The 13,009-nt window shown below is 40.0% G+C and overlaps 1 protein-coding gene across 1 annotated transcript in view; it reads left to right on the forward strand.

Moving 5' to 3' along the window:
- ACACB (acetyl-CoA carboxylase beta) overlaps window positions 1–13,009 on the forward strand; it is a 1,510,375-nt gene that overhangs the window by 242,993 nt on the left and 1,254,373 nt on the right. The window contains exon 10 of the mRNA XM_044068517.1: window positions 11,725–11,886. Coding sequence (XP_043924452.1) covers window positions 11,725–11,886 — 162 coding nt within the window. The remainder of the gene's footprint in view (window positions 1–11,724; window positions 11,887–13,009) is intronic.

A 13,009-nucleotide genomic window follows, 5' to 3' on the forward strand; every position in this document is an offset into this window, starting at 1 on the left:
AATATTATTTGTAGGTAGGGAATGGAACTTTATTTGAAATAGTGAGTATGTGTCGTAGTGAGTATGTGTCAGGGGTATCTACAATGGAGAATAAAACAAAAGAGGGTAGATTTAAGAAAACTTTTTGTATATAATACATGAATTCAGTGGTAGGAATTCAAAGAGAATTTGCCTATTATTCCCAGAAGTGCAATAACTGGGCTAGACTGGGTAGATATTTACATTTCATAGGAACATGTGCATTTAATTGAAAGCTTTGATATACATTCAATAACTATTTCTGATCACATACTGATAAAAATTTAATAGAAATGTAGTGTAATGAAGTAAAACACAGGAGCTTTCCCACTTAATTTAATTTATGGACTGTGGAAATTATTCAAGAGTTATTAGGAAAGATAGAAATACCCCCAGAAGAAGTAGCTAACAAGTGGGATAAAATGAAATTGGAGTTTATAAGTATGGTAGAAATTAAAGAGAAAGATATATGGTTAAGAGTAATAGGACTTATTCAGAGGGACTGAAAAAAGGTTAAACTATTTCAGAATAAGCAGAAATCTCACAGAACAAGAGGAAGAGCAACTGCAGAGTTCTAGAGAGAGAGAATACTTGTAGTATTTGGATAATATGCATGACTTTAGAAAGGTTGCTGTTAAGCACCTATTTTTTGATAGCACCACTGAAAAATACAAGAACTTTTAGCACAACAATTTAGGCAACAGAAAGTAGAAAGAAAGAGTTGTTACCAAACTTGGGGAGGTTGAGACGAGAAAAATAGCTAGAGATCATACAAAGGTATCAGGATATTTTGGAAACTTTATGAACAATTGTATAAAGCAGAGGAATGTGAAAACCAAGAAAATACACAAATGGAAATATTTAGTGCAGACTTAATTATGCCTTGATTAGAAGAAGATGAGGCTTCTTAACTAATAGTTAAGATAGGAGAAGAGATAAAATGTTATTGTATAATCCATCTGCAGGGAAGTCTTCAGGAGCAGATAGTATTCCTGTGGAAGTTAGGAGATTAGAAGGGAAGAAAGTGATAAATATATGGAAGATTTTGTTTAATAGTATTTTAAAAGTAGGGGAAGCACCACCATCTTGTAAGAAAGCTGTGGTGGCTGTATTACCCAAAGAGGGTAAAAACCCATCAAACCCACCCTCATATATACCCATTTCATTTTAAACCTTGATTATAAAGTATAACTGAAGAAAAGAAGCACAGAAACATACTGGAAGCATAAAATGTTAAGTTTAATGAGGTAAGCGCTTTCCCACCAAATATTAGTGCTTCTTCAGACCATATTAAAAACTACATCAGCAAACACTTTTAATATGTTCACTCTAGTTCAAAGCAGCCAATAAACATCAGAGAAGAGTAAAAACTTAGCTACAGCTTCTATCATTTAAAGAGACATTGTGCTTTCAATGCAGGTTTAATAGAAACCCTGTCATTTAGACCTGGGTATTTATGAGCATGCCATAAAATAATCCAATGCAATTCTCTGCTTTCAGTGAAATTTTTCACATCACCTCCACGTATATTTTCAGAAATAATTTCAACAACTTGAAATCTAAAGCCATGTTCATTTTCATTCTGCATGCAGTGTCTGGGTAGGGCATTTTTAGTGTCACCATTCCTAATGTAATACATATGCTCCCTGACTCGTTCATCAGTGACCTGTTAGTTTTTCCCTACATAGAAACAGTGACAAAGTGTGCCTGTCACCAGATAAATCAAATTCCTAGTTTGACAGTTAGCTTCATCTTCAAACTTATACTCAAACTGGGCGACTGGATGAGTAAAACATGCTGATGTGTTAATAAATGTACAGAAATTGCATGTAAGGTATTGTTTAGTACCTGCCTGACCACCACCTAGTCTCTTATCTTTTTCTTTTGCATATTTAAAACAAAGCTGCCTTTTAAGAGATTTCTTATTCTTAAAAGCAAAATTTGGCCTGTGACCAACAACTTTTGAAATGTCATTGTCTAAACTCAATATAGACCAATTTGACTTGATGTTTATTATGACAGTCATATTACTAGTATAAAATAAAGGCATAGGCACACTATTCCTATTACTAATGGCCTGGGAGAGACTTTGCTTCAAAGACTTGGTTTGAAAAGTATGACTTTGCCTTATTTACCATTTGTGTAACTCCCATACCTTTCATCCTCACATGCTTTATAGCCCCTTTCATGAAATTCTTTTCTAAGCATCTGGACATCTTGCCTGAATATTTCATCACAATTATTTAGTCTTGACATTCATTGTTGGACCCTTGATAACATTCCAAAATATATGGCCAGGGTGCATACTGTCCCTGTGCAAAATGGCATTCCTCCTACAGGATTTTCTATATAGTTTAGTGTGGAGGCTCCTGGCTGTGTCGATGCTAACAAGCACATCCAGGAAATCTATTTCGCTAGTGGAGAACTTGTATGTGAATTTTAGAAAAGTGGTTGTTTTCTTCAGTTACATTTGTTGTTGGCTTGCAGGCACAGTTCATTACTTGTGGAATTTTTTCTTTGTGTCTGTTATGATTATAAAGTGTTTATGTCCATGCTAGCTAAAATAATGGCAACAATGTTGCCAAAACTGACAGATGTGGATTGATGTGGTTTTGCAGAGGGGAGACAAACAGTTGTCAACATTAACGGAGCAATGATGATCCTGAAGGAAAAAGAATGCAAGACAATAATGCTGTTGATGATGGATGTTGAGAAAAGTTTGACAGAGTAAGCTGAAATTTTTTGAGTAGGTCTTTCCCTGATACAGTTGTTGTTGTCTTTCGGCTTTTCCTGGTTAGGGGTCACCACAGCGGAACTCCGGTCCACTAATGATTGGCAGTAGATTTTCACGAACGCCGAGGTGCCAGCTCGATGTTCAACCTTCAACGAAGGCACACCCATTAGGAGAATGTATGAAGGATTGGAGGCAAGAATTAAAGTGGCAAGGTTCCTGTCTGATAAGTTGTGTTTGAACAATGGAACCAGACAGAGGTGTCCACTTTTTCCTTTGGTTATTTGCTTTATCTTTAGGGCCACTGGTAAAGAAAATAAGAGTGTCAGAAATTCGGAGATATAATTGATGAGTGCTAGAGTGCACTGAACAATGAATAAAAGATTAAATCAATTCTGCTGTAAATACATCGAAAAATAAAGGATAAAATAAAAACTGTGCTTGAATATAGGTATAGAGTTTAGCAATGTAAAATGGGCATCCATACTATGCATGTGTTTTGCAAATGAAACATCTATCAATAGACTTGCTTTCTCACAGTATCCGCAGAAATTCTAAAAAACATTCTGGAAAGCAAATATTGCAAGCTTTTCTTACATCAGAACAGTTTGATGCATTTCCCCACAGATGCTTCCTTACAATAGACATGTTCTCTCACAAAATCAGCAGAAAAACAACTTGTGTTTTCTCACAAGCGTCAGCAGAAGTGCTTCTTCACAGATGTTTCCTTACTTCTTTAAAAAAAAAGACACAGAGAAAAACAGGATCTAAATTATATGAGACGAACAGTATATAAAGACTGTAAAATCAAGCTGTCTTAGGGTATGTAAGAACTCTGGATGTTCTTCGTGTTTCACTGTTGCAGTCATCACCTCTGAGTTATCCCTGCTGCGGTAGTCCTTGGTCTGCTCAAATACCAGAGTCAATGTTTTTCTGTGTCGGCTGCTGTCACTTGTTGACTGACATCAGGTCATCAGTGCTGTAAAGCAAGGCATCTGACGGCATTACATCAGTCTTTCTTGCCGTGGAGCCCATAGCAGAAGTAGTTCGCAAGTGTGCCAGTTGGTCGCTACAGGAGATCGAATTTTCAACTGAAAACTTCTAAAGCTAAGTACCCCATTTGGTGATTCTTTTTTCTTGCAGTAAATGATGTCAGAAAAAGTTAACAATTGTCTCACCTATGGAAAGCAGATCTCACATGGAGACTTCCATTCATACTGCGTCACTTGTTTAGGCCCAGACCAGGACGTCCCCCATTGCCGGTTCTGTACCCTCTTCAACACAAGAAGCATTCGTCGTATAGTTCTAATTGTAGATAGGTATTTTCGTCTTCCGTCTTCGCATTCCAAAATGGCATCCATCAGCCAGCAATCTATAGACATTCTGAAAAAACGTAGAGATAAAGATAGAGACAGATCACACAAGGCTAAGCCTTCCGACGACGCTACTGGTAAGCAGGTCATCAGTTCCCCGGAATTCAGTGAGGAGCTTTCGCAGCCCCCGATGCCAGATACGATATCTATGCAGGCCTCTACCGAGATGCTTTTGGAGTCCAGTATGCTGTAGAAATCTTCTTCATCTTCCGAGCCTTTGGTTGTCTCTGCCTTGGTTGGGTCCAGAGCCATGACGCAGGCACCGGCTTCCGAGAAGGCCTCTCACACTACCAATTCTAAACAGAAACCGATGTCCTCTCATTTGACTACCGCTTCTGTCATACCTATGGATTCTCTTGTGCCTAAAAACCAGGCCTCTCCTAAGAAATCTACCTCTAGTCTCCATCTTACTCCTGCTCCACCTCCCTAAGCACAAATGCTTAAGATGGCAGAGGATCTTATTTCCCTTATCAGGGGTAGTCAGGCCACATCTTCTAAAAGGAAAAGACACCCTTCTCCTTAAATACTGTCATAACAGGAGTCTGAGGAATCTGATTATTCAGTTTTTGAAGAGGAACAACAGCCTGTTACTGTTTATGAAGACTCAAATCCAGAGGAATCCATTCCCAAGATTAAGAGTTTCTAGACTGCCCAAGCACAGACCCCTGGCCATCTCCCCTATTTTAGAAGTGGTGGATGATGTTTTCCATGAATCCAACTTAGTCCCTGATACCCTCCCACTAAACCTGACCGGTATTACAGAGTGCCGTATTCTCACAATTACCTGTACAGAAAACCTGCTGCAGACCCAGAGGTCATTACATAGGCACCTAAAGGAGCCAAAGTTAGTTCTGTAAAGAATCCTGTTTCTTCTGACAAGGAATCCAGAGCTCTGTACAGATGGGGTAAAAAAGTATACACCTTTGCAACCTTAGCTATCCGAGCACTCAGCTGTCAGTTCCATATGTTAAAATATCAACAACAGACTTTGGAACTATTAAAACAAAATATTTTTTCCTTTCCTGACTGCCAATTATAAAGAGTTAGCAGATTTACTGCAATCTACTTGTCAAGTGGCCAAACAGTCTTTGCACTGTGGATATGACCCACTAGAAGCCTCAAGCAGGGCAGCAGTGTCGGATCTTTTATTAGGAGACCTGCATGGTTGAAAGTATAACTTCTCCCTGATCATGTCAAGTCTAAATTAACTGATGCACCCTTGGATAAGAACCGCTTGTTTGGAATCAAAGCAAAAAAAGTGCTTAAAAAGATGGAAGACGAAGCAAAATCTATGCAAACCGTAAAAGATTTCTTTCAGGTCCAGCCTCCCAGGTTTAGCAGGAATTTCCCCTCCCCTTCCTGCACCTAGTAGACAGGGGCAAGATAAGCCCCAGAGGGACAGACCACACAGGACTTTATCCCAGGGACAGCAGAGAACCAAACAGTGGACCTCCTCCACTAAGACAGGGTGTTCTAAGGCACCCTTCTATGGCAAAACTTCTCAATGACTTCTTCTCCCCCCTCTGCCCTCCTTTTGTTCACCAAAAGCTAGCAGGAAGCCTCGCCCTCTGCAAAGAAAATTGGCTTTTTGTAACCAAAGACCAATGGGTCTTAAAGATCATTTTTCAGGGATACAAATTCTCTTTCAATGAATTCCTATTTCCTTCCAAGAGGGTACCCAGACTTGCCTCCAAATCAGTGAGCAGAGGCATTAAAACAAGTCCAAATTGTCATATCCCAGGGGGCAGTAGAACCTGTTCCTGCAGATGAAACAGGCAAAGGCTTTTATTCCAAGACTATTCCTTGTTCCCAGAAAAGAGAACACTTGGTGCCCCATCCTGGATCTATCCATTCTGAACACCTCCCTGGTGGTTCCCAAATTAAAAATGCTAACTTTGCAGCAGCTGCTGTCTGTGCTGACAAAAAATGCCTGGTTAGTGACCCTTGACCTAAAGGATGCCTACCTCCACATCCCCATAAGGGAATCCTGCAGGAAATTCCTGCGCTTCAGGGCAGGCTTACAACACTTTCAGTTCTCTACACTACCCTTTGGCTTATCTACTGCACCCAGGATATTCACCAAATGCTTAGCCCCAGCCATAGCATTTTGCAGACAGAGAAATATTCAGATTTACCCTTTTCTGGATGACTGCCTTATTCAGGCAGAGTGCAAAGAAAAACTGCTCCAGGACCTCCTCTTTGTCAAAACCATCCTGACCTCCTTAGGGTTCACTATCAATGAAAAGAAATCAAAGCAGACTCCCTCCAGCAGGATCATTTTCCTGGGAGCACTGCTGGACACATCATCTCAAATAGCCTTCCTAGCACCAGGAAAGCAGAGCTTCCTGCCACTCTACTTTACTCAGCTGGCTTCCAAAAGTCACCTGCATGCTTTGGTGTACATGGCATCTTGCATCCTTTTAATTTCTCTGGCCAGGCTCCACATGAGGAAACTTCAGTGGTGTCTAAAGAATCTTTGGTGTCAGCACTCTCAGCCTGTAGACACCCCTCTCCCTTTGATCCCCTGTATAAGGGCTGAGTTTCTCTGATGGGCAAGGGCCTGTGCCAAGAACAAGGGTCTCCCCTTCATCCTCCGCCCTACTGGCCAGTCCATCACCGATGCCTCAGACATGGCTTGGGGCACTCACCTGGCAGGAAGGTGCACTGAAGGCCTTTGGGATGCCCAGCACCTTCCTTTACACATCAACCAGAAGGAAATGATGGCAGTACAAAAGGCCCTGAAATCCTTCAAATCCCATCTCAGGCCAGGGGTTCTCCTTATCAAAACAGACAACACCACTGTAATGTGGTACATCAACAAACTGAGGGACCCAATCTTACCCTCTGTGCAGGCTAGCCATGGCCTCTGGCAGACCGCCTCCTCCATGGGATTGCACCTAATAGCCCAACACCTACCAGGGATACACAACTCCCTGAGACCACTTGAGCAGAAACTTGCTGGACCCCCACGAATGGCAGCTCCACAGAAACATCTTTTTGCAAGTCACACAGGAGTGGGGAACTCCAGAGGTGGATCTCTTTGCTTTGTTCCTCAACCACCAGTTGGGAAAATTCTGTACCTGGGAGTATCACCAGCTAGTGTGGAAGGTGGATGCCTTGACCTTCCCCTGGAACATTCCCTTCTCTGCCTCTTATCCCCAAGGTACTGATCAAGATAAGGGAGGAGAGGCAAAAGGCCATCCTCATTTGCCCAGATTGGTCCAGGCAGCATTTGTACCCCTTACTGCGCGTAGCCTGACATCTCAGCCTCCCAGGCAGCTTCCCCTCATCTCAGACCTCTTGACTCGGGCAGGGGGGAAATGCTGCACCCGGACTTGCAGACTCTCAAAATGACAGCATGGCTTATGCCCTAAAAGCAAACAAGGGGTCCCTGTTAAGCAAACTGGTCCTAGACTTTATCACAGAGGCCAGGAGTCCCAGCACCAGAAAATCTTATGCAGGAAAATGGAAAAGATTCTGCTCCTGGAACCAGTCCAGAGGGGGCAGTTCTTCACATCCTTCCATCCCTCTTATCCTGGACTATCTAGCGGAGTTACTAAATTCTGCCCTGTCCTTCTCTTCTATTAAAATCCATGCCTCAGACATTTCAGCTCATTTAAATACAGATCCGCCCCTCTTCTCACATCCTTTGATTAAGCAGTTCCTCAGAGGGGCTTTGAATATCAGACCTCATAGAAGGCCCACCCACACCAGCCTGGGACCTGAATTATGTTTTGGAAAAACTAACATTACCACCCTTCAAACCTGCTGCTTCAGCAGAACTAAAGTACCTCTCCTGGAAGACTACTTTCCTGCTAGCTATCACCTCAGCCAGAAGGATTTCAGAACTTCAGGCATTGATGGCCATTGAGGCCTTCATCATTTTCTATGCAGACAGGGTCTCCCTGTGGACTAACTCCTCCTTTATGCCCAAGGTGGTATTTGATATGACTCTCAACCAGGCCATACATCTACCCACCTACTTCCCTAACCCTCAAAACAAGGGGGAAATAATTCTGCTCTCACTAGATGTGCACAGACAGCTCAGATACTACCTAGACTGTACTAAAGCCTTCAGGAAAACAGACCAACTGCTGGTCAGCTTTGCCCCAAGGTCAGAGGGGAAACCCATTTCCAAGCAAAACTGTCTCCAAATGGATATCACATTGCATCCATTTCTGCTACAGATTTCATGGGAAACCTCCCCCTAAGTCTGTTCGCACCCATTCCACCAGGGCAGCCTCCAGTTCCACAGCATTCCTGAGAGGAGTCCCCACCAGGGACATCTTGGAAGCTGCCTTTACTAAGCATTACCATCTTCCTCTTTTCTCTAAAGCTAGGGCAGGGTTTGCCAATGCAGTTCTGCAGGGCATGCTGACCCAGGCCTAGGTCTATTACTAATCCTACCACCCTTATCCTCAGCTTTAGGAATCCTCTGACAGGTGATGACTGCAATAGTGAAACACGAAGAACATAGTGCAGTTGTGTACACTTACCATAAATGTAGATGTTCGAGTGTATTCTCTGTTGCAGTCCTGGTTTAAATCCCTCCTTCCCCCTTATATCCCCTTTTCTTAGGGAGACATAAGTTGCTTATGGTGGCTTTTTGCCACCAGGTCACCCTTACCATATTTCCTGGGGCTCCTGACTGGTTAGGTCAAGAAAAACTGATGTAATGGCATCAGCTGCCTTGCTTTATAGCACTGACGACCTGATGTTAGTCAACAAGTGACCAGCAGCCGAAGTAGAAAAACATTGACTCTGGTATTCAGGTCGGCCAAGGGCTACCAGAGCAGGGATAACCCACAGGTGATGACTGCAACAGTGAATACACTTTAACATCTACATTTATGGTAAGTGTACATGACTGTACTTTCTGAGGTAACTTGGAGAGTGTAAGTTTTTTCTTCATATTTTGCTCAGAAGCTAACTTTGCACATTAAAAGCTGTAGCTGTAACAGTATTGTATTATATATATATATATATATATATATATATATATATCTATATCTATATATAAATTACTAACCGTGCTAGAGTTGCTATAGTACTGTGCTGCATAGTATACTTTCTCATCAGCATATACAGCCTGCAAGGCTCCATGTTTTAAACAGACTGTAAGTGCAGCTATGCAAAACACTGCATTATAACCAGACTTTGATTGCAGCAGTAAGCCACCAACAAGACTTTGTGTCTTAGTCAGACTTTGGTTCCAGCAGCACCTTCATAATTAATCTTTCAGTAAGGTAATGAAGAAATGTTTTCTTTATTTGCAGATGGTTTCATTTTGCACTTGATTAATCCAGAAAAGGATATAACATTGCTGTGGAAAATCTTGAGACAGTATCAAGTATTTTTGGGAAATAAGATTGATAAAGACAAAACAAAGACTATAGCCATTAATTATGTACCCACACATGAATTGGTTCAGTGATGCCCTTATTTACAGGGACATGATAAGATGAAGTATTTAGGTGTATGGATTAAAAAGGCATATGGCAGCCAATGATATGTATCAGGAGAGTAAACTAAAGATAATACAAAAACTGAGAAACAAGAAGCTCTTGTTTATAGGTGTAGCTAGTAAGATACAAGTACTGAAAATGTTTAGCCCTTATAGTTTTATACACATCAGGTATATTTTTATCAACCAGATTAAAAAGTTTGGGATATTAATTAATACAGTTGGAGGAATTTATCTTGGGGGGGAAAGAGGGTAAAAGTTAAGTGGGATAAGTTGATCTTCCCAAAAGAACAAGGTGGTTTATGATTAAATTAAACCTGATTTGGCAGGTTGTCTCTCCCAAGATTTTGTTGGGATTACCCCAACTTCTGGTTAAAAGGTAATATCTAGGAGTAAGGCAGATGGAATCCTAGACTGTGGCAGGGATTTTATATTACTATGCTGACTATTATGCTATGTATTCACTGAAACTGCATTATAAAATGTGTTTTTTGTAAATATTGATGGAATTAAATATGATACCTTGGAGCTTTTCTCCCTAGGCCTCAACGGAAAAAAGGGTAGTTGTGCCCAGTCAGACTTTCTTGGTAAACAAAAGTCAGTAAATAAACATTTGAACAACTGCTGATATGTAAACATGCATACACAACTGTACTGATATCTTAATAAGTAATGTACAGTAATAGTTAAGAAGAGTAGCATGAGCAAGTGCTGTTCATAGGTTTATAGATTAGTACTAGGCTAACTGCCGTTGTGGGTCATTTTAAGCATAGCCAGTTACCCCATGTGAGAATCAAGCCCTTCAGCTTGTATCTGTAAGGTAAATACCTTGCCCATTCTACCAGCCTCCCTGTTTGACTGAGTTATTGGGGTAAATTTTATTTCCATAAGTGAATTAATACTTAAAACAGCTCTCACGCAGTGGTGTAAAATGCTTTGCATAACTCTTTGTTGCCCTGATGTTTATATTGCCAGTATGCTGGGTCAAGGAATAGACTAAAATGAAACAATATTAACTAAGACACCAGAAGATTGCTTAAATGTATAACGTCCTGTATTCTCCTGTCTACACACCTTGGGTTGAGAAGGTAAGTCAGTCTAACTTCTGATTAGTGAACAGACCAGATCATGAAAACCAAGGCACTTCTGGCCATGTGCTTCTTCCTAGAACATTTGGCATGAGATGGACATGAAGAAAAAAATTGAGTAAAGGGATTCCAAAAACCTTACATTTGTGTTCCAGATGTCCATTACACATGCATGTGCATACATTTCTTGCCATTTTTGCACTTCATTTGGTTTGGGATCATGATTCTTTGAACTAACTGCCAATAGAAGTATCAGAATATGCATGCATAATGAGGGTTTACTAATTTTATTGTACCTACATGGCCAGGTAGGATAGATTAGTGCTTATGAAGCTGTGTTACAAGTCGGGATCCTGACAGTGTAAAATGCTATGTATCAATCAGGATGTCAGCTTTTATGGTAGCAGTAATGCTTAAAGATGTGTTTCCTAATATGTTGAATTCCTGACTGTTACAAGTCTGCAGTAGAATTTAATATAGTTAAATACTTTTTAGTAGCATGTTTTCTTTTGAGAAATGCCAAGCTCCTCTGCACCCCTCTTTCCATTGTGGGGGCTGTGCCACGATGCCACTTATCTCCTCTCCAAGGTCACACAAACTTGGAAGTGAGAATACTTCACATTTAGTGTAAAGATGAATGTATTGGTCACCAGTGAGGTCATTCGATCTCTACTAGAATAATTAAACAACAGAGGGGTCAGGGACCACATGTTGAAGTAGAAGAACCTGAACTGCCAACATTTTTCAGCATGATATTTTGGTGATGAGGTGTTTCTCGTACCTGTGGTGGATGGACTTTTGTTAGGAACTCCATGGTTTGGTTATAGTCTACACATCTGAGGTCCGCAAACCAAGCAAATAGCTACTCAGAACTTTTTTAAACAGTAGTTGAGAAAAAAATGCCATGTCAAAAAAGTAGAACTATTTTAGAATTACAGCTTCCGATTTTAAATGACAATAAGTATAGATGAATCTGCTTGTTTAGCAAGGTTAGTTTCTTTTATTCTTCTTTAACTAAAGTTTCAAACTGTAATTGTATTTTCTCTCTAGATTGCTATGGGAGTGTCCTTGCACAGAATTAAAGACATCAGGGTACTGTTTGGAGAGACTCCATGGGGCGATTCTCTGATCGACTTTGAGAACCCGGCAAATGCTCCGAGTCCTAGAGGACATGTGATTGCAGCCAGGATCACCAGTGAGAACCCAGAAGAAGTAACGTAGAACTTTATTATTTATGATGATGATGATATTTAGACTTTCGTTGACTGTTTTTCCTTTCTTTTTGAATAGTCTGTTCTTGCACTAGCGTTATAAACTGGTATTGCACTATATGAAGTAAGATAACATCTGAAAACCTAAAAGACGTTTTAAATATTTAGCAGGATAATTTTGGAATTATTATTTTGATGTGTAACTGTATTGACCAGTGTCTGTCAGAGTACTCTGTACAGCACAACCTGTACATGTTGAAATAAAGGTTTCTAAGATTATATGTGGTGAGGCATTTTCCAAGTATTTAGGAATTAGCTTTTATTGAATTCTACAGTTTGAAATTAATAAGTTACAGGATGTAATTGCCCAGAAAATTGCATTTTTCTGTAGTTTGGATCTTGTGATTTTTCCATTAATGTCATAAGCAACGACACTCCAAATAAGGAATTGTCAGCTTGGAAAATAGTTTGGAGCTTTTGTCTCTGTTTAATCAAGACTTTTTCTAACAGCTCTCCATTACATAATTGTTTAAAAAGACATATACCCAGCTGACATATTCTAACATTTATTACATTCAAATATTAATAGTTTTGCTGCCTTCAATTTTTAAATGCACTTAATTGGGTCACTGAGGCTAAGAAACAGGTTAGCCCCTAATGTGAACTGCCAACTCACTTTGATTTACAGGAAGTTATTTAAATCCTCTTGTAAAGTTGTAGTTAATCTAATACAAACATAACACTTATTCGTTTTTTGCTATCAAAGATCTATATTTTTTCTTTCTTTCTGTCTGATATGTCTTTAAGGTTAACATGTCTTAATTACTACATTCCTGGATGAATAATAAATCATCTTTGCAGGGGAAGTCCCCTAATTTTGTCTCAGAATTTTCGCTATTTTCTCCTAAAATTGGAAATTATTTTGAGAAGTTCTAATTTAATAGTATTGGCATTTAAAAGTGCCCTTTATTTGGGACCTTTTCCACAATTTTTGTTTTGTTCCTAACTGTGGAGGTAAAAAATTGAGAGCTATGGAAGCCATTTGCTGTCAGAGCAAAACAGCAACTGCATTTAATAATAAAATTGCAGATGCACAGTTTTGTCTGTTAAAACAGACATAATCA

Source organism: Protopterus annectens, chromosome 4.part0 (genome assembly GCF_019279795.1).
Source record: "Protopterus annectens isolate FY-2018-M chromosome 4.part0, PAN1.0, whole genome shotgun sequence".
Lineage (NCBI taxonomy): Eukaryota > Metazoa > Chordata > Ceratodontiformes > Protopteridae > Protopterus > Protopterus annectens.